The sequence below is a fragment of the Leucoraja erinacea genome, chromosome 25 (assembly GCF_028641065.1).
Source record: "Leucoraja erinacea ecotype New England chromosome 25, Leri_hhj_1, whole genome shotgun sequence".
Classification (NCBI taxonomy): domain Eukaryota; kingdom Metazoa; phylum Chordata; class Chondrichthyes; order Rajiformes; family Rajidae; genus Leucoraja; species Leucoraja erinaceus.
Window position 1 is genome coordinate 12,551,019 of NC_073401.1, and position 27,147 is coordinate 12,578,165.

At 43.2% G+C, this 27,147-nt stretch overlaps 1 protein-coding gene across 2 annotated transcripts in view; it reads right to left on the reverse strand.

Moving 5' to 3' along the window:
• Positions 1-27,147, reverse strand: part of LOC129709391 (leucine-rich repeat-containing protein 43-like) — a 59,111-nt gene that overhangs the window by 8,231 nt on the left and 23,733 nt on the right. Inside the window, exons 1-7 of one of the 2 annotated variants that reach the window (XM_055655712.1) lie at positions 17,244-18,200; positions 11,295-11,564; positions 9,466-9,576; positions 7,963-8,102; positions 4,961-5,199; positions 4,056-4,246; positions 218-443 (exon numbers count right to left, since the gene is read on the reverse strand). In XM_055655712.1, the coding sequence (XP_055511687.1) occupies positions 218-443; positions 4,056-4,246; positions 4,961-5,199; positions 7,963-8,102; positions 9,466-9,576; positions 11,295-11,564; positions 17,244-17,330 (1,264 nt within the window). In that variant the 5' untranslated portion in view covers positions 17,331-18,200. Of the gene's footprint in view, positions 1-217; positions 444-4,055; positions 4,247-4,960; positions 5,200-7,962; positions 8,103-9,465; positions 9,577-11,294; positions 11,565-17,243; positions 18,201-27,147 lie in introns of those variants that run through there. The other variant, XM_055655713.1, reaches the window with a different exon arrangement.

The following is a 27,147-nucleotide window of genomic DNA, read 5'->3' on the forward strand; positions in this document are numbered from 1 at the left end:
ATTGGCTACTGTAAAAATTCTAAATTGTCCTTAGTGTGTAGGATAGTGCTAGTGTACTATCAGGCTTGAAAGGGCCGAATGGCCTACTCCTGCACCTATTTTCTATGTTTCTATGTACTGGGCGATCGCTGGTCGGCGCAGGCTCGGTGGCCCAAGATATTGTACCTCGTTTCACGCTGTATCTCTAAAGTCTACAATTTGATGACATTTATTTTACCATTCTGTACTTGCTGCCATTGTGCTGGTAGAGATTTGATGTTACGTTCAAAAGTTGGTAGATGTCTGACGGCAGAGCCAGGAACCGGTAAAGTTATGGTGGAAAATTCAAGAACTGGTAGAGATTTTGTGCTGGCGACGGGCTCTGGAGAAAAGCCAATCTGTGCTTTATACGAGTCAGCGGTACTTGAAATTTCACTGGACGAGGTTGTAATTTGGCTGTAACGCTATGTGGGTTAAAAAAAAGTTATCGTTAAACATAAATAGTAAATGGCGAGGCTGGCCATCAGGACGTACGTCCAAGAACAGTTACAGTCATTTACGCTGTTGTTTTTTGTGACACCCTGACCATGCTACACCTTGGTTCACCGCTGACATACTGAGCCCCTCTCCACCACAAGCACACACCCTCTGCCTCACCCTCCATCCAAACCCTTGACGATTTCAGCAGCAAAACACAAAATGTCAGTGTAACCCTGCGGGTCAGGCAGCATCTGTGGAGGGAATGGACAGACGACGTTTCTGGGTCGGGATCCATCTTCAAACTCTGCATCTGCAGTTCCTTGCATCTTGCTCTGGCTGGATTCATCTGGTTCTGCTCACTTTGCAGTGACAACATACACAAAGGGAAGACCTTTCCCTCTGGCAGCTCGAGAGGACTGAATACATGCAGTTGATGATGCATTGACATGATAATGCAATCTGCACCAAGAGGTAATGAGTGTTTCAATGTCGTGTGTGGCAGCAATGGAACCTTGAAATTCTTGCTGCAGCTTAACAGGGGCGTTAACACGCAGATAAATATATAATGATCAATAATACAATAAATTAATATCTGTCATATGAGGTAATAAGTACAAAGTATGGAGCGAAACCAATGATGGACTATCATGGTTGCCGAGGTAGAGGTTAGTGTGTGTCATGTTCAGGAGCCTGATGAAGCTGTTCTTCAACCTGGTGGTCATGGTTTTCAGGCTCCTGTACCACCTTTGGTTTGGTAGTAGTGAAATGATAGAGTGCCCATGGGTGGTGTGGGTCTTTGAGATGCTGTCTGCCTATTTGATGCAGCATCTACTAAAGATCCCTTTGATGGTGGGGGTCCAGTCATTCAAGAATCATTTGGCCATTCTATTATAGTTGAGACATTAAAACAAGAGATGAAAATATACCAGGGCACAATTCAAAGAATTGATGTAAAATTAACAAAGCAGAAGTTAGCTCTTTCACCCTCCGCCTATCTTTTCTTTTATTTATTTTCCAGGATCTAGCATCACTGACAAAACCGACATTTCTTGCCCATGATAAGATGGTGGTGGACTGCTGCCTTCCTCAACATCCGAGTCCATTGAAGAAGGTATTTGCCCGGGTGCCGTGAGTGAGGAGATCCAGGAGATGCATGAAGTTATGACAAAGCAGGAATGCTGGATACATTCCTAAGTCAAGACATTGTCCAAGTTGGGGCAAAAGCTGCTGGGATGAAGTTCCTGACACTGCCCTTCTCGCTTTCTTGCACTAACTTCCTGATTTGTTTGCACTCTTCTTTCTTTCAGAAGCTTTGTGTAATGTGTGTATGTTATGAGTTGTCCCAGTCTCTGTGATTGTGATGCTGCTGGAAGCAAGATATTTCATTGTACCTGCACTCGCTATATATATATATATATATATGCACATGACAATAAACATGACTGTAGAGATCAAGGGTTTGGAAGAATTAAACTGCTGTTCAATGAGATTTTGGCTTTGTCGGACTTGGATTTCCCTCAAAAGAGAGTGGTCCTGACCTCCCATCTATGCAACTATCTTTAAACAGACTTTACTGTGCACATTATATACCCTTTGTCCAGTATTTCTACACTGCAGACGGCTTGATTGTAATTGTGTATACTATTTTGCTGACTGGGTAGCTCGCACCAAAAACGCTTTTAACTGTACTTTGGTTCACATGACAATAATAAACTAATCTTAACTAAACTAAAGAGAAATTCTTAAATTTGATTGCCAATACCTATCACTCCCACACCTTCCAGCCTGACAATATTCCCGTTTGGAACTCTCCCGAGTGGGAGAATGTTACAGTTGCCAGGTAATCTAAACCATGTATGAATCACTACCTTCACACGAGCATCGGAAATTAGGCAAAAATAATTTGAATGGGGGTGGAGGACGGATTAGACGGACAATTTCGCAGCTCTGGAGGATATGTCATTCTTGTTTTACAGCTAACAATGTTATGGGAAGGAAATGGGCTCAACTCAGCACGCTTTCATCATTGAAGATGATAAATGCTGGGGTAACTCAGCAGGTCAGGCAGCATCTCTGGAGAAAAGGAATAGGTGACATTTCGGGTCGAGACCCTTCTTCAGACTGCGAGTCGGGGAGAGGGAAACTAGAGGTATGAAAAGGTACAGAACTGCGAATGTGGAGGTTGCAGAACTCCCATCAGACAGAGGAGGAGAACTTCTTCAAAGTAGGAATATTTTGAGCAGATTTTGTGATGTTTTGCCATGTGCCTTAAGCAAACATTCCTCTGGTGCACTTGCTTAAAAAAATAACTTATTTTTGGAAGTACATTTTGCTTTAACCATTTCCCTCCTTAATGTAGTCAATGTGCGAAAAATAAGTCTTTCAATTTAACTTTAGTTCTTATTTACACAAGAGCCACACACATCGTATCCCACAACATTGGCAGTGTCCCTGAAGCATCTATTCATTACTGTTTTATAACATATTACTGTTATTCATTTTGGATCAAATTGATTGAAAAAATGCAGCATGGAAACAGGCCCTTCGGCCCACCATATCCATACTAGCCATCATTCACCCATTCACTCAAGTTCTATGTTATCCTACTTTGCATTCACTCCCTGTGCACTAAGGGTCATTTCCAGAGGCCAATTATCCCACAAACCCACTTGCTTTAGGATGTGGGAGGAAACCGGAGAACCCAGAAGAAACCATTAGGTTGCAGGGGGAACATGCAAAGTCCACACAGACAGCACCCGAGGTCAGGATCGTTCCTACACTACCAGCTGTGCCAGCGTGCTGACTACTTCTTTTGTCACTGAAGTATTTTGAGATGTTCTAACATTGTATATGGCATTAACTGATTGCAAATTCTCCATGTTTATTTGTAATTGAATCCCCAGGCCAGATGTTTTCATTCATGAGTAATAAATTAATCTCCATCTTTTGTCGATAGCTATCCCAGTTGGAACTTAGAACTGTACAGGACAGAAACTGCACTGCGGCCCACAATGCTTGTGTCGAACTTGATGCCAAGTTAAACTGATCTCATCTGCCTGTATATGATCCACATCCCTCTATTTGCTGATGCTATTTAAAAGCCTCTTAAATGCCACCATCATATCTGCCTCTACTATCTGCAATTTCAGATGCTGATTTACACCAGAGATAAACACAAAAAGCTGGAGTAACTCAGTGGGATAGCAGCATCTCCGGAGGGAAGGAATGGGTGACGTTTCAGGTCCAGACCCTTCTTCAGGCTGTGTTTGTCCAGCATTTTGTGTTGATATTCCTTTAAACTTTCCCCTTCTCACCTTATAACTATTCCCTCTAGTGGTGGACATTTCCACTCTGGGAAAAGGTTCTGACTGTCTAAGAGTTATAATAGAGCAGTTCTCTTTATAATGTATTCAATACAGAACATAGATCTTACTGCAAGTAAGACTTTCATTGTTCTATTTTGGTACGTATGACAATTAAACACTCTAGAGGTGACTCTATTACTGTTTTGCACAACAGCATTACATTCACATTGATTAAATATCCAAAAGATGCACAACGACAAAACGAATCAGAAAGAGCCGACTGCCACACACCTTGCCTTTTCTCTTGTCCTTCATATTTAATTTCGTGAAATCTTGTAGCTCCTCAAGAAACTCATAGGTTACAAAGTAATTCCTCTTGATCATTGGGAATTCCGGTAACTCCTCCAGAGGATCAACGGGGTTAGGAATTCCTGTTACATTCCCTATTTTTATTGTCACCCGAGCGACATTGTTGTTAAATTCTGGAGGATGATATACATATTAATGAGAAGGGAGAATTGAAATAGATCAACATTCAACTCAATTAGCCATTAAATAGATAATATAAACAGACCATTAAATGAACGTTCAATATATTATTAAAATAAAATGTCAGAAACATTGGTGTCTGAAGGAAATGATAGACTGATGTTTATGATTTAGGATTTAACCCATCAAACATGGTAGAATTAGGCCATTCAGCCCATTGAGTCTACTCCACTGTTCAATCATTAGACTTTAGACACAGTGTGGAAACAGCCCCCCCAGACCAACCTGCACGCTAGCACTATCCTTCACACTTGGAAAAATGTTACAATTTACAGAAGATCTCAGGTGCTACATGTGTTGAGTTTGATCATTCTTCCCGTGACCGCTTGTGTTTCCTCCGGGTGCTCCGGTTTCCTCCCACATGTGTGTAGTGTGTAGGTGCAAAAGTGGGATAACATAGAACCAGTGGGAACGGGTGATCAGTGGCCCGTGTGACTCGGTGGGCCGAAGGGCCTGTTTTCATGCTGCTTCTATCAATCTATCAAATTACTTTAAAATGTAGAGCAATAAATAATTCCAACCCCTAAAATGTTAAACAGTGCGTTGGTTTCAAGTCAATTGGTGGAACACAATATAAGCAAAGCTTTAGAGATGAAATAAATTCTCAACACATATAGATAGTAAAGGACTGTGGACTTCACACTTGCCTTCATATTTAGACATAAGCTTAAAACCATGTCTTTCATCTGAGGATATCAACACATCATCCAGGGCAGTGAGGTTCGGTAGACTGTCTATGACGAAGCCCCGGTAATTAGGAAGAAAGGCAAACGGATTGCCCTGGAGAATAAGGTTCTTCAGTTTTGGCAGCAAAGCAATATGAGCCACAATATCCATCAAATCCACAAAGTCATTAAAACTCAAATCAAGCGATAATAGATTGGGCCTAGTTTACAGGTGATTAAAAAAAACACGGAAGTGTTATTATTACATCACACTAAAATGTCAGAATTGTAATTGTTCTTTGTAAGTAGAAACAAGGAACTGCAGATGCTGGTTTACCAAGGCAAGACACAAAGTGCTGGAGTAACTCGACGGGTCGGGCAGCATCCGTGGAAAACATGGATAGGTGACATTTCGGGTTGGAACCCTTCGTCAGGCTCTGACCTGATACTTAACATAAGATTACATGATCACCTGGATGATGGTTTAGTTAGTTAGTGCTATTAATACAAAAAACTTCCATTCTGACATTAATAAACATTATTGAGTGTCATTTAATCTTCAAGCAATCAACCCACTTTATGTTTTATGGGCAATTGAAAGGAGATTGATTATCTGTTCAGAAAAAAGACCAAGGTTTGGTGGTATATTAGTACTAGATATTGGTTTCTTAGAAAAAGTCCCAATCAAGAAGTAGCTGGGGAGAAGTAGTAGATGGATCCCACATATAGACACAAAATGGTGGAGGAACAGCGGGTCAGGAAGCATCTCTAGTGAACATGAAGTAAATGGAGAGAAAATGAACCTGTCCGTTTTCTCCAGAGATGCTGCCTGACCCGGCCTGAGTTACTCCAGCATTTTGTGTCTATCTTTGGTATAAACCAGCATCTGCAGTTCCTTGATATTACATTATAGATTGAGCCCAGGTTGTTTGTGATCTTCCAGGAATAATATCCGTAGGAACTGGATATTAGTATATGTTTTACCTCGGCAGTCTATTCAAGCTGATGGTTTACAAGCCTGCCTTGAATAGGGTCGATGAGAAATGAGCTTCCAAAGAAAGTCTCAATCCAGTTCTGAACCATATGTTCCCAAAACACATCCATGGGATATTTGTGCAATCTCACTAAGAAATAAAAGGCTCTTGCTGGAAATGGAAGAAATGGGAGGTGGGTCTGGAGCCACTGGCAAGAAGAGACATGTTAGTGGCAGAGCTAAAACATGGTTCTTCGAGGATCCTTATCAAATATGAATTTTAGAAATTCTTATTTTTAACTAAGGAGAAATGCATGAATCCCAAGAGTTCCTAATTAATTCATTCATGATTAAATACGACTCAATCTAACCAAGGGGCCGAGTCAATGAAAATGCAGCAGCTAAGGTTACAAGAAGTTTAGAAATCACATAATTATCTCATTTGATAATTAAACGGCATCCTTTCAACTTATTTTATATTTGACAGTTTTTCTTTATTTCATGATCATCCATGATGGATGATCAGCCATGATCACATAGAATGGCGGTGCTGGCTCGAAGGGCCGAATGGCCTCCTCCTGCACCTATTGTCATAATGATTAATGTTTGGGTATTAGAACATTGATCCGTAGAGCGCAGGAATTGGCCCATAATAAACAGGATGCCAAATTAAACTACTCCCTTCCGCCTGCACGTGATCAAACTTCCTCCATTCCCTAAATAGCCATGTGCTTATCTAAAAGCATCTTAAAGGTCACTATAGTATCTGCTGTCTCCACCATCCCTGGCAGCGTGTTCCTGGCACCCACCATTCTCCATGTAAAAAAAAAAACATGCCTTGTACATCCCCTTTAATTTCCCCCCTCTAACCTTAAAGCTAGTATTTGGCATTTCTATCCTGGGTAAAAGGTTCTGATTGTCCAGCCTATCAATGCCCCTCATAATTTTAGGAAGAAAATGGTGGCAAGCTGGGTGGCACAATGGGTGACGCAGTGGTACAGAGTTACTGCCATACAGCGCCAGAGACCCAGGTTCGATCCTGACTAAGGATGCTGTCTGTACAGAGTTTGTACATTCGCTCTATGACCACGTGGATTTTCTCCGGGTGCTCCGGTTTCCTCCCGCATTCCAAAAAAGATGTGATGTGCATGTTTGTAGGTGAATCGGCTTCTGTAAATTGTCCCGAGTGTGAGGGATGGCGCTTGTGGACGGGTGATCGATGGTCGGTGCGGATTGGGCGGGCCAAGGGGCTAGTTTCCACGCTGTGTCTCTAGAACTAAAGCTGGGTAAAATATCTTTCAACCTATTTAGTTTCCATTAGAAAGTAATCCATCCAGCGTTCTGATGGATGGAGTTAGTTAGTCCACAGCTTATTAATAAGCTTGGTACAGTCACTCCAAGGAGATCTAAACCATGTGATCCTTGATGTGTGATCCATGGAAATAATTAATATGTTAACTTGTAATCAGCAGCTTTTCCAGGAAGTTGTTGATTTTCACGTCGTTCAATGTAACAACTTTCCTCAGTGTTTTCGACAACAACAATCAGCTAGAAATACCGCAAATCCCTTTCAAACGCAGGAACTGAAGAGGGACGATACAGATAATGCAGATGGAACAGAGACTTTCAGATCATTTTAGTTATAATAACAAGGAACTGCAGATGCTGGTATCAAAGATGGATACAAATTGCTGGAGTAACTCAGCGGTTCAAGCAGCATCCCTGGAGAACATGGATAAGTGGCGTTTCGGGTCAAGAGTCGGGTCAGAATATTATATTCTTCATATTATTTTCTTCGGGTAATTTTTGGATGTTCAGCATCTGTCACAGTGCACGTGTGGGGCCAGCACATAACGAAGCATTGGAATCTGTTTGATGCTATTACTTATTCCACAAAGCTCAAGTCAATGAGGGCTGGCCCCATGGCTAAATGGTTCGTTTAACAGGCTTGGTTGGATGAGGAATATTTACTTTAGACATTCAATCATATGCATGATATCAAAATATTTACCAGTACTTGTCTGAGATGTATTTGTACTCTGAGTGAAAAAACAGCTTGTTGTAGGACAACCCCAAGTGTTGTAATTCTGGGGGTGGGTCGTTGCAAAGATCCTTTAGAGACGAAATCTTGTTGGTGCAGAGCTCAAGAATCTGTGAATGGGTCACATAATAATGAAGTTGCTTTTTGTACCAACATCCTCCTACAAATGGATCTCCATCATTCACAAAGGTCAACCATGAACATTTCATGGTGTTATTGTTGATTGGTTGATACTTTAATGTCACGTATATACTTGGTACAAAGAAATTCATTGTATACAGCACACAACTTTTCAAAGAATCGCCGCATAAAGGGAGCTGACAAATTTACAAAAGCATTCAATATAAACATAGAAACATAGAAAATAGGTGCAGGAGTAGGCCATTCGGCCCTTCGAGCCTGCACCGCCATTCAATATGATCATGGCTGATCATCCAACTCAGTATCCCATCCCTGCCTTCTCTCCATACCCCCTGATCCCTTTAGGCACAAGGGCCACATCTAACTCCCTCTTAAATATAGCCAATGAACTGGCCTCAACTACCTTCTGTGGCAGAGAATTCCACAGATTCACCACTCTCTGTGTGAATAATGTTTTTCGCATCTCGGTCCTAAAAGATTTCCTCCTTATACTTAAACTGTGACCCCTTGTTCTGGACTTCCCCAACATCGGGAACAATCTTCCTGCATCTAGACTGTCCAACCCCTTAAGAATTTTGTAAGTTTCTATAAGATCCCCCCTCAATCTTTTAAATTCTAGCGAGTACAAACCGAGTCTATCCAGTCTTTCTTCATATGACATCCCAGGAATCACTGGTGAACCTTCTCTGTACTCTCTCTATGGCAAGAATGTCTTTCCTCAGATTAGGAGACCAAAACTGTATGCAATACTCCAGGTGTGGTCTCACCAAGGCCCTGTACAACTACAGTAGAACCTCCCTGCTCCTATACTCAAATCCTTTTGCTATGAATGCTAACATACCATTTGCTTTCTTCACTGCCTGCTGCACCTGCATGCCTACTTTCAATGACTGGTGTACCATGACACCCAGGTCTCGTTGCATCTCCCCTTTTCCTAATCGGCCGCCATTCAGATTATAGTCTACTTTCCTGTTTTTGCCACCAAAGTGGTTAACCTCACATTTATCCACATTATACTGCATCTGCCATGCATTTGCCCACTCACCCAACCTATCCAAGTCATCTTGCAGCCTCCTAGCATCCTCCTCACAGCTAACACTGCCCCCCAGCTTCGTGTCATCCGCAAACTTGGAGATGTTGCATTCAATTCCCTCATCCAGATCATTAATATAGTCCCTCTTCCTTCTCTCCCCAGCCCGCCCCCCCTCCCCAGAGTCCCTCTTCGTCCTCAGAAGCCCCCCCGCACCGGTGGCCCCTCTTCAGAGTGGAGGCAGAGACAGTCAGTCACACATTCAAAATGATGAAAGTGGGATTGCATAATTCTTCTTTTACCTTCAGCTTTCTTGGAAGGTTGGCTGAATCTATTGTAGTGATCCTGTTGGCACTTAATGTAAGTCCCTCTATATTCTCAAACATCAACAAGTCCTTGTCAACCTTAGAGATCTGCAGGTGAGAAAGAAAGAAAATTGGAATCAGTTTTCGATTGATGCATGGAATGAAAAATGTTGCATTGTTGCAGCAAATGTTGCATTGTTGCAGCAAATGTTGCATTGTTGCAGCAAATGTTGCATTGTTGCAGCAAATGTTGCAGCAAATGTTGCATTGTTGCAGCATGGAAACAGGCTATTTGGCCCACTGAGTCCACCCAGATCATTAACCAGCCATTCACACTAGTTCTGTTATCTCCCTTTCACATTCACTCCCTACACACCAGGAGAAGCATGGATAGGGTAGATAGTCAGAACCTTTTCCCCCAGCGTGGAAATGTTACAGACTAGAGGGCACAGCTTAAAGGTGAGACGGGCTAAGTTCAAAGGGTATTTTTAACTGAGAGGATGGTGGATACCCAAACTGTATTGCTAGTGATGGCAGCAGATACGTTAGTGGCTTTTAAGACGCTCATAGATGGGCACATTGTATGCTGGGAATGGGGAGACATGGATCATGTACAGACAGATGAGATTAGTTTATGTTGGTATCAAGGTCAGCACGAACATTGTGGGCTGAAGGGCCCTTTACTGTGTTGCACTGCTCTATATGCTATGTATTTGGTAATGGTATCAAGTGGGAGTGGAGGAGCAAATACAGACAGATTTGACATTTTCCTTGAGAATGGGTATTCGAATGTTCCCTTGAAGCTGCTGAGGTGTTGTTCCTCCATTTTGCATTTGGCTTTGCCCTGGCAGTGAATCATTCCACAGCGTGGAAACAGGCCCTTCAGCCCAACTTGCCCACGCCAATCAACATGCCCCATCTACACTAGTCCCACCTGCCTGCGTTTGGCCCATATCCCTCTAGACCCAAGATAGACACAAAATGCTGGAGTAACTCAGCGGGTCAAGCAGCACCTCTGGAGAAAAGGAATAGGTGACATTTTGGGTCAAAGCCCTTCTTCAGACTGGACCTGAAACGTCACCTGTTCCTTTTCTCCAGAGATGCTGCCTGACCCGCTGAGTTACTCCAGCATTTTGAGTCTACCTTCGGTTCCATCCTACACATTCCCTCTAAACCTACCCTATCCATCAACCTGTCTACTCTATCCATCTATCTGGCAAATCTATCTTAAACATTGCATAGCACCATCCGCAATCACATTCTCTGGCAGTTCATTCCATACACCCACCACCCTTTGTGTAAAAAATGTTGCCACTCAGTTTCCTATTAAATCTCCCCCCCCCCCCCCCGTCACCTTAAACCCATGTTCTGTGGTTCTTCATTCCCCGACTCTTGGTAAAAGATTATCCATTTACCAATCTATTCCTCTCGTGATCCCATACACCTCCATACGATCACCCCTCGGTGGAGAAGGGCAAGCACAGACCAGGGTGTAAGCTGCACTTATTCAAAATTCCCCACCTTCAATGCTCAAGTGAGAGTTAAATCAAATCACCCAAATAATATAAATACAATTATACATCCTTCTTTCCAAAAAGGTGCATGAATAATAGTGTTTAAGAAGGAACTGCAGATGCTGGAAAATTGAAGGTAGACAAAAAAGCTGGAGAAACTCATCGGGTGCAGCAGCATCTATGGAGCAAAGGAAATAGGCAACGTTTCGGGACGAAACGTTGCCTATTTCCTTCGCTCCATAGATGCTGCTGCACCCGATGAGTTTCTCCAGCTTTTTTGTGTACCTTGCATGAATAATCGATTGTGCTCACCTGTTTATCGACAAGCCTCAAGGCTTTCAAATTGAAACAAAGCAGGTTTTCATTCACCGGTGTTGGGGAGTAGACAGAGAGTTTTCTCAGGTACCGGTTCTCTGGGCTCAAGTTCCTGCTGGTCCAAGGTGAGTGCTCGTAAGACAGATACTCCAACAATGCCCTCAGCTCTTCCTCCTCTGCACCCATTTCCTGTTCCTCATCCTTCTCTCCTTGATATTTGAGCAACTTGCTCTTTTTGACCACGTGTGCTACAAACCTGGACTTGTTCTGCAAATGAAAATAAGGAAAGTTCGGCATCAAACTGTGGGGGTGGCAGAGCGTTGCTGAAATCAGCTCGTTACATAGAAACATAGAAAAATGTCATAGAAATTAGGTGCAGGAGTAGGCCATTCGGCCCTTCGAGCCTGCACCGCCATTCAATATGATCATGGCTGATCATCCAACTCAGTATCCCGTACCTGCCTTCTCTCCATACCCCCTGATCCCCTTAGCCACAAGGGCCACATCTAACTCCCTCTTAAATATAGCCAATGAACTGGCCTCAACTACCCTCTGTGGCAGAGAGTTCCAGAGATTCACCACTCTCTGCATGAAAAAAGTTCTTCTCATCTCGGTTTTAAAGGATTTCCCCTTTATCCTTAAGCTGTGACCCCTTGTCCTGGACTTCCCTAACATCGGGAACAATCTTCCTGCATCTAGCCTGTCCAACCCCTTAAGAATTTTGTAAGTTTCTATAAGATCCCCTCTCAATCTTCTAAATTCTAGAGAGTATAAACCAAGTCTATCCAGTCTTTCTTCATAAGACAGTCCTGACATTCCAGGAATCAGTCTGGTGAACCGTCTCTGCACTCCCTCTATGGCAATAATGTCCTTCCTCAGATTTGGAGACCAAAACTGTACGCAATACTCCAGGTGTGGTCTCACCAAGACCCTGTACAACTGCAGTAGAACCTCTCTGCTCCTATACTCAAATCCTTTTGCAATGAAAGCTAACATACCATTCGCTTTCTTTACTGCCTGCTGCACCTGCATGCCTACCTTCAATGACTGGTGTACCATGACACCCAGGTCTCGCTGCATCTCCCCCTTTCCCAATCGGCCACCATTTAGATAATAGTCAAATAATACTTTCCTATTTTTTTCCACCAAAATGGATAACCTCACATTTATCCACATTATACTGCATCTGCCAAACATTTGCCCACTCACCCAGCCTATCCAAATCACCCTGCAGTCTCCTAGCATCCTCATCACAGCTAACACTGCCCCCCAGCTTAGTGTCATCCGCAAACTTGGAGATATTGCCTTCAATTCCCTCATCCAGATCATTAATATATATTGTAAATAGCTGGGGGTCCCAGTACTGAGCCTTGGGGTACCCCACTAGTCACTGCCTGCCATTGTGAAAAGGACCCGTTTACTCCTACTCTTTGCTTCCTGTTTGCCAGCCAGTTCTCTATCCACAAACCTCAATACTGAACCCCAATGCCTTGTGCTTTAAGTTTGTGGATACTAATTTGAAATATGTGTTACAAACTACTGACTCCCTGACAAGAACAATCTTGTGGACATTGTGCTCAGTTTAGGTCACCCTGCTATCGGAAAGATGTTACCAAAGGGAGCAGGGATGTTGCCAGGACTGGAGGGCCTGAGCTATAGGGAGAGGTTCCTTGGAGCGCAGGAGACTGAGGGGTAATATTACAGAGGTGTTCAAGATCTTTAGAGGAATAGATAGGGCAAAAGCACAGTATTTCCCCCCCCAGAATAGGGGAATCAAAAACCAGAGCACATTGGTTTAGGATGAGGAGGGAAAGATTTAACAGGAACCCGAGGGGCAAATATTTTTTTTACCCAAAGAGTGGTAAATATTTGGATCAAGCTGCCGGAGGAGGTACTTGAGGCAGGTACTATCAGAATATTTAAAAATCATCTGGACAATTACATCGATTTGACAGGTTTAGGGGGATACGGGCCAAATGCAGGCAGGTACAACTAGTGTAGTTGGGGGCGTGTTGGTGGGCATGGGCAAGTTGGGCAGAAAGGCCCGTTTCCAAATTGTATGTCTCTATGACATGAGCACAGAGACAAAGAACGGCTTGCAAACTCAATGTTACAATTGATAGAAACCTAGACTAAACAATGAACAAGGACCCCTTCTCAGGACAAAGGGAATGAGGGAATGCCAACCCGGCCCTGGGATCAAGGCAGAGACACAACACGAGTGGACTGGTTTAGTGCCAGTAAGAAGCACCACAGAGATTGTTGGTCTAATCTTCCATAGACTTTAGCTGTGTTCTGCCGGTGTTTTAGTTTGTTTTTCTTCTCTCTCCTGGATATTTAGCAACTGCAAGCGGTGACTAAACCACCACTAGACTCTGAGTGTGATTAGTAAGCACATTCTAACACTGAGTTAATCTTCAATTGTTTGTTACAATGAATGCATGGGATGTTACACATTTGGAAGGACCTGGAACTGATTTGGTAAATCTTGAAAGGAATGATTTCTTTCCTTTCAAGATTTCAAGCTGAAGATTTTCTCCGCAACATCCCGTTGAAGAAATGCTGTTTGATTCTCCAGCTCATACACCTTGATAATGGGCATCTTATGATTATATATCACAATACTCGTGTATCGTGAAACCACAAGAAGGGTTTCATTTGCTTATTAGTTTGATTAGTGCCAAATGGCAGGCAAATGGGCCCTTAGACACACCGCATCCTTCCTGATCTTTTTACCCATCTACACTGATCCCCATTGGGGCAGCATGGTGGCACAGTGGTAGAGCTTCTCAATTGCAGCACCAGAGACCCGGCTTAGATCCTGACTACAGGTGCTGTCTTTATGGAGTTTGTACGTTCTCCCAGTTACTGCGTGGGTTTTCTCTCGGTGTTCCAATATCCTCCCACATTCCAAAGATTTGCAGGTTAACTGGCCTGTAAATTGAGCCTGTTGTGTCGGGTAGAACTAGTGTATGGATGATTGTTGGTTGGCAGTGATTCGGCAGTCCGAAAGGCCTGTTTCTACGCTGTATCTCTAAACTAAACTAAACCAAACTAAATTTGCACATTCAGGGTCAGATCCTTCTGTGCCTTGCCTATTTAAGTGTCTGTGTGAATGCCTTTTGAATATAATCACTGGATCACTCACCACCACCTTCTCGAGCAGCCTGTTTCAAACATATGTCAGTCTTTGCACACAAAAAAATACCCCTCAGATACAATTTTAAACTCCTTCCACTTGCCTTAAACCTACGCTCTCTTCTTTTTGATGCCCCTATTTTGGGGCAAATATTTTTACTATGTACCTTATCTACATCTTGCATAATCTTACCCTGTCACCCACAGCATCGGTTGCTCCTGTGACTAGTGGTGTGCCACAGGATTCGGTGCTGGGCCCGTTACTATTTGTCATCTATATCAATGATTTGGATGAACACATACAGGGCAAGATTAGCAAGTTTGCTGATGATACAAAAGTGAGCGGTTTTGCAGATAGTGAAGATGGTTGTGAAAGATTGCAGCAGGATCTGGATCGATTGGCCAGGTGGGCTGAGGAATGGTTGATGGAATTTAATACAGAGAAGGGCGAGGTGTTGCATTTTGGGACGTCTAACAAGGGTAGGACCTACACAGTAAATGGTAGGCCTCTGGGTAATGTTGTAGAGCAGAGGGATCTAGTACAGGTGCATGGTTTCTTGAAGGTCGAGTCGCAGGTAGATAAGGTGGTCAAAAAGGCTTTTGGCACATTGGCCTTCATCAGTCAGAATATTGAGTATAGAAGTTGGGAGGTCATGTTGCAGTTGTATAGGATGTTGGTGATACTGCATTTAGAATATTGTTGTCAGTTCTGGGCACCATGTTACAGGAAAGATATTGTCAAGCTTGCAAGGGTTCAGAAATGATTTGCAAGAATGTTCCCAGGACTGGAGGGTGTGAGCTATAGGGAGAGGTCGAGTAGGCTGGGTCGCTATTTCTTGGAGTGCAGGAGGATGAGGGATGATCTTGTAGAGGTGTACAAAATTATGAGAGGAAAAGATCAGGTAGATGCACAGAGTCTCATGCCCAGAGTAGGTGAATTGAGGACCAGAGGACATAGGCTCAAGGTGAAGGGGAAAAGATTTAATAGGAATCCGAGGGGTAATTTTTTCACACAAAGAGTGGTGGGTGTACGGAACAAGCTGCCAGAGGAGGTAGTTGAGGCTGGGACTATCCCATCATTAAAGAAACAGTTAGACAGGTACATGGATAGGACAGGATTGGAGGGATATGGACAAAGCTCTGGCAGGTGGGAGTTGTGCAGCTGGGACATGTTGGCCGGTGTGGGCAAATTGGGCCGAAGGGCCTGTTTCCACACTGTATCACTCTATGACAAGCCCAGCCTATCTAACATAACATAAGAGTCTGAAGAGGTGTCTCGACCTGAAATGTCACCTATTCACTTTCTCCAGAGATGCTGCCTGACCCGCTGTTTACTCCAGCTTGTTGTCTCTATTCCGGCCTAGCAAAGCTCTCCTCCTGACAGACAATATCCTAGTGAACCTGCTCTGCACTCTGCAGTGCAAACACATCTTTCCTATAGTCTGAGACCAGACGGCCATAGTACTCAAGGTTCAGCCTAAAATTGCAACATAACATCCTAATTTTGATGTTCAGTGCCCTGACCAATAAAGGCAAGCATGCCTTGATTCTTCTTAGAAACAAGAAACTACAAACACTGGTTTACAAAAAAAAGACACAAAGTGCTGGAGTAACTCAGTGGGTCAGGCAGCATCTCTGGAGAATGTTTCAGGTTGGGACCCTTTGTCTGAAGAAGGGTCCAGACCCGAAATGTCACCTATTCATGTTATCCAGAGACACTGCCTGAACCGCTGAGTTACTCCAGCACTTTGTGCCCCAATTCTGCTTCACCCCCCTACCTATCTGTGTGGCCACTTTCAGGGAACTATGGACTTGGATAACTGTGTTTTTCTATTCACCAATAATCCTTTGTGTCTTACCATTTACTCAAGACGTCTGCACTTGACTGCACAGAAAGTTTCTTCCCAGCTGTTATCAGGCAACTGAACGGTCCTCTCGTCAGCTAGAGTCCCATCTACCTCACCGCAGGCCGTTGAATTAACTTTCATCGGACTTTATCTTGCATCGAATGCTGTACCCTTTATCCTTTAACTGTGCAGTGAACGGCTTGACTGCAATCACATATATTCTTTTCTTTGACTTGCTAGCACACAAACAAAAGCTTTTCACTTTATCTCAGTGCACGAGACAATATTAAACTAAGCTACACTACATATTAGGGGCAATTTTTCAGAAGCTAATTAATCTACAAACATGCACATCTTTGGGATGTGGGAGGAAATCCATGTGGTCACAGTGAGAACATGCAAACTCCACACAAACAACATCCGAAATGTGAAATGGCACGAAAACCAGGCAACTATTGCATGTAGACTCAGAGAGCTGTTTCTTTGCATTATGTACTAATGGGATTGTACCTATGCATGGCAATAATCTCACTGATGTGTATGCAAAACGAGAATCTCATTGTACCTTGATACACTTAATAGCAAAGAAACAATTGAACCATTGAACCCAAGGTCAGGATCGTACCCTGGTCTGGCGCTGTGAGGCAGCACCGTGTAGTCCTCGAAAACCAGAGGAAATAGATTTAAGGTGAGGGGGGGGAAAGACTTAAAAGGAACCAGAGGGGTAACTTTTTCCACACAAAGAGTGGTAGGTGTATGGAACGTGCTTAGGTTTAGAGGGATATAGGCCAAACGCAGGCCTATAAATGGGACATGTTGGTCGGTGTGTGGGCAAGTTGGACCAAAGGACCCGTCTCCACATTGCAAGACTCTATCAGCTGTGCCACTATGTCACCATGTGAAAGCATAACAATCACACAACTTATCCTTTACAGTAACTAGATAAAGTTAATTCTCTTACCCAGCTCCCAGTACCACAAGGAAAATCATTCAGGCACAAAGTCTTTATTTGCTGTTGGAATGCTACATACACTGACACACCAGCCATCTTCAAGCAGTGTAACAAGACATGTAGATTGATTTCCTCAGAAGCTGATGTTCACCCGATGCCAGAACAATGGATTCACAGTCATGCAACTCTGAGATGTACGAAAAATAATCCTAATTTAAAGTCTCATTTTTCCATTTGAAGGAAGCCACATTGTTTACAATTGGAGTAAGTGCGTTTCTCTACCTGGCGTTGCTAGGGAGGTGTAGATCTCAGTTGCCAAGCAACAACAAAAACTCCAGTTCTAAGATAGAAGCGTACAGTATGGACAGCATTTAAAGAGACAGCGTTTGCTCGTTCTGCCCCAACTCTATCGGCATCTACTGGTGGCCTGTGCACCATTGTAAAGAAATTTAACTCTAACGGTTGCATTAAATGAGAGAACCCTTTAGAACAGTGGTTCCCAACCTTTTTTTGGCCATGCCCCACCTAATCACCTCTAAAATCCTGATGCCCCCCCCCCCCCCTTGCTTTCCCTTGAGAGAAAACGAAGGAAATAGATATTATATGGGTAACTTAGCAAAAGCTCTTTGAATCGCATTTCTAAATCCAATTCAATAAATAAGGTTCTCCCATGACCTCACGCGCTTCGTGCGACGTGCATGAAGAGCGATGGCGCGGTGATTATGTAATAACTACACAATAAAGACCTTTTTTACCCCCAAAAAATTATTTACTCAAAATAACATCTGAAACATAAACTACATATGTTTACCTGATGGAAAATCCAAAAAAAATAAAAATCAAAAATTTGGACCCAGACCTCCTCAGTTGCGCTCAATTGCCCCCCTTAAAAATCAAATTGCCCCCCTGTGGGGCGTACGCCCCACGTTGGGAACCACTGATCTAGAACTAAAACTGAGCAGGAATCTGAATGTGAAATTAAATATGTATAATGTTCATAGTGAATAGCAGGGGAGTGTTGGAGAGCAATCCTTGTGTTGTAGAGCAAAAGGGTTTAAGAGAGCCAGTACATAGTTCCTTGAAAGTGGTGTCACAGTTAAAGTGGTCAAGAAGGCTTTTGGCACATTGGCCATCATCAGTCAGGATATTGAGTATATAAGTTGGGATGTTACGTTGCAGTTCTACAAGGCCACATTTTGAAGTATTATATTCATTTCTGGTTAATCTGTGTAGGAAAGATAGGTTTAATGGGATGGGGGGGGGGGGGGGGGGGGGGGGGGAGATTTAATAGGAATCTGCAGGGTAACAGAGGGTGGTGAATATATGGAATGAACCGCCAAAGCAGATAGTTGAGGCAGATACCATGACAACGTTTAGGACATTTGCATAAGTAGATGGACAAGAAAGGTTTAGAGGGATTTGAGCCAAACACAGGACAGTGGGTCCAGTGTAGATGTGGCACGTTGGTCAGCATGGGCAAGATGGGCCGAGGGGCCTGGTTTTGTGCTCTATGACTCTATGTTGGAATGATTAGAATGTTTTAACTGAATAACAAGGCAAATCATTTAAAAAGTGTGTGTCATTTTTTAAAAACTGTGAAATGGTAAATGCATAATTAAATTAGCCACTAATTAATTACCATAACAATGTACATCATCTGTAATTTTTCAAATCGAAGAACTTGTTCGTTTTCTGAGCACATGTCACAGAGTCACTGGGGAACATTTGGAGTTGCATCTTTTAACACTGCTTCACTTGGAGCCCAAGAGAGTTGCAGAGCACGAAGAAGGGCATTTGGCCCATCGTGTCTATGCCAGCTTTATGGGGGAGCAACCACCATTAATCCCATTCACTCCTGTTCCTTTGGCCCTTTCATAGAATTATGTTGAATATAGAGAAAGACAATGGGTCCTTTTGGTTAAAATGTAGAAACAAATAACTGTAGATGCTGGTTAGCGCACAAATGGACACAAAGTGCTGGAGCAACGCTGCAATTCAGGCAGCATCTCTAGAGAACAAGAATACGTGACAACTTGGGTCACGTGACTTCATCATGAAGAGGCGTATCATGATCATCTATCCACAGATGCTGCCTGACCTGGAGTTACTCCAGTACTTTGTGTTTTTTCTTTCCTTGGAGAATTCAATCACATAAGCATTCTTCTTATTCTACCTTCTTAGCCTGTTCTATATCCTGATCATATATTGGGTGAAGTTGTTTTTTTTAAAATATGGAAACTGACCATGTTTACAGATCCACAAAAAAAATTTCAGAAATTACCTCATAGTGTAATAATCCCCTACCTTTTATATTTCATTGTGTTAGAATAGAGTTTTTTTAATTGTTTTGCTCTTTGGAGAACATAAAGGTACAAAGTGTTAATTGAGGGGCTGATGTTAACCTGAGGATATGGGTTGATCATTATCTGTAGTCACGTCATAGTAAAATGATGGTACGTTGTAAAGATAGCAACACTTCCTCTGGACATGCTGTCGTAAACTACGTAAGCAACTTTAGCAAGACCACAGAACAGTGCAAGGCAAAATTGAGCATTAAAAAGTAAATTAGTTTTAAAAACACAGATAAGTGAAGCTTTAGGATTTCAAAGAAAATATAAATTTAAAATCACATTTTCCCCATAAAGATAACAACATAAATATAAATATGCTGATAACAAGATCAACAAGAGAACCAGGTGTTGCAAAACATTGCTAATCCATGTTCTCCAGAGATGCTGCCTGACCCGCTCAGTTACTCCAGCACTTTGTGTCTTTTTTTGTAAACCAGCATCTGCTGTTCCTTGTGTCTCCAAATATAATAGGTCATTTATTGTCTAAAGCACTTATTACGTTATCAACTAAACAAACCTATTAAATAGATACAATTCCTCTTCAGTTCCAAGGGTTGAGTTTAAAGTGCTCTACCCCAATTCATTTCTACAGCCTTGATGGTTCCACTATATTCAATGATCTTTCTGCTCCTCCAGACATCATTGAATAATAATGAAATGACATAGCAGTCATGCACAGTGTACGGTGTCTGCCACATCATGTTCTCATTAGATTCTCTCCTACAAGCTTGTCACCTCGACGATCATCAGGCATGTGGAAACATCACCCCCTGTTGGTTTTTCTGCACATTGCAGCAATCCACATTGCAGCAGGAACTATCTCACTGGCCTTTCATTGACACTGGGTGTAAATCCTGGAACTCCAACAGCAAAGACATTGGGCAAGCTGGCAATCCGCGAGTCATGGCGCCAGGCTTTGCCCGAGCCAGAAGTTTGCCCCATTACCGGGGTCACATCCGTACCATGGTGGTGTTAGGGAGGGACATAGTTGTATAGCAGTTATTTAGTATATACTAGACCAAGTGCAGACCCGTTGGGTCTGCTCCCCCAATGGTGTGATTCCCCCAACCCAATATTCCACCATGCACCCGTCTCCTCCAATGGAACTGAAGCCGTTGCCAAATGTAAGTTTCCAGCACTCCCCTGCCTCCCTCAATTGCACCTCCCCTGCCTGCTGCAGCAGTGAAAAGTTCAGTGTTCCTGTCTTGCAACTTTGTTTCGAAGTGTGTTGGAAGCTGATGGGAAGGAGCAGCCATCAACGAATCAAAAGGCAGGAAGGGATCTGTACTGCAGGCGGACGGATTTGAGTTTTATATATATACTAGACCAAGTGCAGACACGTTGGGTCTGCTCCCCCAATGGTGTGATCCCCCAACCCAATATTCCACCATGCACCCGTCTCCTCCAATGGAACTGAAGCCGTTCTCAAAAGTAAGATTCCAGCACTGCCCTGCCTCTTTAAAAAAAATCCCTGCCTGCTGCAGCAGTGAAAAGTTCAGTGTTCCTGTCTTGCAACATTGTTTCGAAGTGTGTTGGAAGCTGAGGAAGGAGCAGCCGTCAGCGAATCGAAAGGCAGGCGGACTGATTTGAGATAGATAGATAGATAGATAGATAGATAGATAGATAGATAGATAGATAGATGATAGATAGATAGATTGGATTGTACATAGTTGGTTGAAAATTTAGTACCTGGATAATTTGGTGATTTTGTAAGATGGTGTTGAGTGTGTCACCACGGTTTTATTTTGTATCGTGATCGTAATTAAATAAATCATCTCGATACAAATTAAATAAATAAAACAGCAAAGACATTCAAGGCAGCGTGTCAAGGGGCAGCACAGTAGGAGGCGGCACAGCAATTGGAGAGTTGCCGCCTCACAGCGCCAGAGAACCCAGCTTCAATCCTGACCACGGGTGCTGTCTGTACAGTTTGTACGTTCCCCGTGTGACCCCAGGCGATTGCTCTGGGTGTTCAGGTTTCTTCTCACATTCCAAAGACGTGCAGGTTTGTAGGTTAATTGACATCTGTAAATTGTCCCTTGTGTGTAGGATAGACCTAGTGTACGGGTGATCGCTGGTCTAGCCTAGCGAGTCCATGCAGACCATCCTTCACACTAGTTCTACGTTATCCCACTTCCTCATCTGCTCACTACACACAGGGGGCGATTTTACAGTGGCAAATAAACGCACAAACCCACACGTCTTTAGGATGTGGAAGGAAACCGGAGCACCCGGAGGAAACCCATGTGGTCACTGGAAGAACGTACAAACTTCATAGTCAAGTCAAGTCAAGTCAAGTCAAGTTTATTTGTCACATACACATACGAGATGTGCAGTGAAATGAAAGTGGCAATGCTCGCGGAACAACAAAACAACCAAACAAATTATAAACACAATCATAACACACATATTATTTTACATAATAAATGTCATACAGACAGCATCTGAGATCAGGATCAAATCCAGGTCTCTGGCGCTGTGAGGCAGCGGCTCAAACCAAGCGTGTCACTGTGCTGCCAAAATATGACCTTCAATGGAGAATGTTTGATAAAGGGGAGAGCATTTGGCAGCCTTGCTCATCCAATATTTTACAATAATAGCCCCCATAATTTCTCCACAAGTGGCCCCGAGATTATTTTTTGACATCAGACCAGCCCTGGAGGATTAGCAACCTAGGCTTGCCCAATAATTAGTCAAAAGAGAGCAAGAAATTGGCCTTTCTTTTGGGTGTCCGGATAAAGGAGATGGCTGAGTTGAAGCAGGCTCACCTTCATGTTCAGTGTACGATTACAGAATACATACAATACAACTACATTCACTCTCACTGGAGTTGCAGAGCGATGCATCACCCTCCCGCTGAACACTAGAGGGTGAAGCTGTTGCCACCGGTCGATTCACATCAGTAATTGCTGCATCTGCACATGTGGTTTCAATGATTCATGTACAATGGTGTCATATCTCCCCTTCAATCTTCCACACCTCATGTTTCTTTTTGGCAGCAGGGCGGCGCAGTTGTGCAGCAGTAGAGTCACTGCCTTACGGCGCCAGAGACTCTGGCTCGATCCTGACAACGGGCAGTGGCGGACTGGCCAGGGTGTCAGCTTGCCCGATGGCAAGTGGACCCCTGATGAAGTGGGCCCCCTATATCAAGTGAAGTGGGCCCCTGATGAAGTGGGCCCCCTTTGTCTCCTGGCAACCAATATCTTTAGACCCAGTCCACCACTGACGACGGGTGCAGTTTGTACATTCTCCCAGTGACCATGAGGGTTTTCTCCAGGTGCTCCGGGTTTCCTCCCACACTCCAGACAGGTTCACAGATTAATTGGCTTCTATAAATTGTGTGTGTGGTATAGAGCTGGTGTACGGGGTCACCGTGGACTCAGTGGGCCAAAGGGGGCCTGCTTCCATGCAGTATCTCTAAATAAAACTGTCCATTTGGTGTTTACATCCTCCCTAATTCTGCCATTAAAAATCTGAAAATAATTAAAGACATCTCCTCAGTTTGGAAAGTAGCTAATTTTCACAGAACAAGATCTCACAGAAGTGTAAGTGGGGAGAGAACCGATATTAATGGTGGTCCACAATGAAGGGTCCTCTCCCATCCTGCACCGACTCCCAAAAATAAAGTCTGCAGTGGTTAACTCTGCCCACTTTCCATATCTTGGGAACCATCCCTCAGTGACGTTATCATTGATTTGATTCACTTTCTCCTTCACTGCACCAGGACAGTGTTTGACCAGGTGATGCACACAAGACCCATGGTATGATCCATAAATCAGAACGCTCTCCTTCCAATGAGTGGATGACAGTGGCCAAAGACCAACATTACATCTCCCACCCTCAAACGTTTTGCCTTAAAACCCCTTGTGTTCTATTTTGGTTCTAAACATGACCGTAGTTATAGGTGGAGACACAAGGAACTGCAGATGCTGGAATCTTGAGCTAAATCTCAATGGGCAGCATGGTGCCACAACGGTAGAGTTGTTGCCTTACAGTGCTTGCAGCTCCGGAGACCCGGGTTCGATCCAGACTACAGGTGCTGTCTGTACGGAGTTTGTAAGTTCTCCCCGTGACCATGTGGGTTTTCTCCAAGATCTTTGGTTTTCTCCCATACTACAATGACGGCATGTAGGTAAATTGGCTTGGTATAAGTGTAAATTGTCCCTAGTGTGTGAAGGGTCATGTTAATGTGCGGATATCCCTGGTCAGTGCGGACTCTGTGGGTCGAAGGGTCCGTTTCCGCGCTGTGTCTCCAAACTGAACTAAACTCAACGGGTCAGGCAGCAACTGAGGAGGAAATGAATAGGCAATGTTTTGGGTCAGGGATCTGTCTGAGGAAGGGTCCCGACCCGAAATGTCGCCTGTCCAAACCTTCCACAGACACCGCCTGACCCGTTGAATTCCTCCATCACTTTGTGCTTTGTTTTTAATTATGGTACAGGTACCACAGTTTTAGCTACTTGCCTGTTACATAGAACTGTTATATGTACATGAATGTGTCAAATCAGTATCAAGAATATCAGGTGCGAGATCTATAGCCAATTTTAGTAATTACTCATATGAAACATGGATGTTTTAAGTGCAAGTAAACTATTTTTTTTCTCAGTGAAAATTAAGTGATGCAAACATAATATTCCTTAGACCTGTTTAGATGCTTCCTGGACTATATCAAAAATAGAATTTTTTTAATTTCTCTTGAAAAAAATTGTTCATCCAGTTACTTGAAGCCACACGTGCAAAGTGGGCTGAGAATAATTATATTATAGTTTTGCAGTGGTACATAGAACAATACAGCACAAGATCGGGCACCTCAGCCCACAATACCTGTGCTGAACATAATGCCAAGACCAACTTATCTGCCTGTAGATAATCTATATCCTTCCAATCTCTGCATATGTATATCCAAAAGTCTTTTAAATGCTGCAACCACTAACCTTGACAGCACATCCCCGACACTCACCAACCTCCATGTAAAACACGTGCCCTATATATATCTTTGCAACTTTGCTCCTCTCACCTCAAAGCTATGTCCTTGATTGTTCCATTCTATGACAAGGGTGCAGACTGCCCATGCTATCTATGTCTCTCAACATGTTAGATACTTCTATCTGCCTACAACCTCTGACGTCCCAGAGAAAACAATCCAAGTCTGTCCAACTGCTCCCCATCGCTAATACCCCTAATCCAGGCGTCATTCTGTGAAACATTCAAGCATCATTCTGGTAAAATCAGGGATTGCTCTGATAAAATAAATAGAAAAAGAAAATTTACAGTAAGAAAATCATTCAAAAATGTCAAATTTCATCAGTTGCAGGAAGGTCAACCTAGAAAGATCAGGCATCACCACTCAAAAAGCAAGACATGCTTAATCTGCCAGAGCACTGATCATCAGTTACCTCGACCCCACATTTCGGGCATAAAGAGGGAAATAGTTTTGAAAATTTTCAACGGGACTATAAAAATTAGTTCCTCCAATTTACAGGGAATCCCAGAATTCACACATGTTTAACGATACTGGTTGGAGCGATAATTCTTACACACTGATGAAGAACAATTCTAAAAACAAAGATAGACACAAAGTGCAACAGGGCCAGGCTGCATCTCTGGAGAAAGGAACACGACGTTTCAGGTCAAGCCCCTTACTTCCGACCCTTCTGGTCTGAAAAAGGGTTTCAACCCGAAAAATCACCTATTCCTTTTCTTCAGGGATGCTGCCTGACCCACTGAGTAACTCCACCATTTTGTGTCTATTTTTTGGTGTAAACCAGCATCTGCAGTTCCTTCCTACATATAAAATCGAAGGGCAGGATGTGATTTGAGATATTGCTCCTTTACGGTCCTAGTATTTAGTTGATGTATTTACTATAATTTCCTTTTGTATGGCCAGACTATGATGAGCTCAACTGTGGTGAATGATACCCCTGAGAATCTCGTTCCCTGGCCTTTCCTTTTGATTCTCTTATGTCACGATGTGTCTAGACGTGTGCAGCCTGCACCTGCACAGCATTTGCCCTACTTCTTCATCCTGCATGTCTGACATCTCACCAGAGATTCTGGCGAGATACAGGGCTTCATTTAATGAGACACGAGGGGATGACGCAGAACATTGACGTTTTGAAGTGCGCTCCTTACAACGCCAATGACGTGATCAGAATCTCAAGGGCGAGGCTTCAGAAATATCAAGTTGGGTAATTAGCAATCAATAATAATATTCGGAATGCCTGCTTGTGTTCAACAACCTGTAGAATTGTGGAAATAACCATGCGGCACCTTCTAATATCTCAGCACGTCTCAATGAAACTCACAATTGTAACATTGGAAATGTGGCAAGTTATTTGCAACAATAAAATGTATGATTTGCTCATTCATCGGTCAGTACATCAGGAAGAGTCTTTTGAGCAAAATATTCTATTGGATAATGTACAGGCAGATAAGAGTTGGTCTTGGCATCATGTACGGCACAGATATTGTGGGCCGAAGGGCCTGTTCCTGTATGGTACGGTTCTATGCTCAATTGAATACAATTTGCCGCAAGAATGCTTTCTTACAACAAATTTGACACCATAGATAGACACAAAAGGCTGGAGTAACTCAGCTAGTCATTGCTGGAAGAAAGGAATAGGTGACGTTTTGGGTCAAACCCCTTCTTCCAATCCGAAATATCACCTATGCATTTTCTCCAGAGATGCTGCCTGATGCGCTGAGTAACTCCAGCATTTTATGTCTATCTCTGGTGTAAGACCAGCATCTGCAGTTCTTTCTTACACAATATGTGACACAAATGTGGCTTCATTTTTGATGTAGTGTCGCGGGGCCAAAGATCAGCAACAGTACAGTGTCATCGCCTGCTTTGATCTGTCATTTTCACACCTTACCCTTCCATATCTCTAGTCTCCCTCTCCCTACTCTCAGTCTGAAGAAGGGTCTCGACCCAAAACGTCACCCATGCCTTCTCTCTGGCTAGACTGCCTGGCCTGCCGAGTTACTTCAGCATTTAGTGTCTATTTTGAGAGTAGAAGTGGCTGGCTAAGAGGAAACAGGACAGGCATAAATGATACATTTTCTGGTTGCTATTTTGCATAACACAAAGATAGAGAGGAAGATGAGTGGTGAAGAGGATGTAGGAGGGATCCCACAGTGGGTTAAGTGAGTGGGCATAGATGGATTATGGTGACTAAGATGTGTGAAATTCTCAAATGGTACAAAATTATCATCTACATGAGAGATTGCAGAGTTAACAGGTTTTCAGGGATCTGGGAACTCCAGAGAATTATTTGCAAACGGCTAACATGTGGGTGGAGTGGGTAATTAGGAAACTCTCTGTGAAATCTCCTCAAAGTATGATTACTTTTAATAAGGTGTACAAAATCATGAGAGGAATAGATTGGGTAGACAGGCAGTCTCTTGCCCAGAGTGGGGTTATCAATGACCAGAAGACATAGGTTTAAGGTGAGGGGCGAAAGATTCAATGAGAATTTGAGAGGTAACTTTAAAAAAAAAATTTATACACAGACAAAGGGTGGTGGGTGTATGGAACGATCTGCTACAGGAGGCAGTTGAGG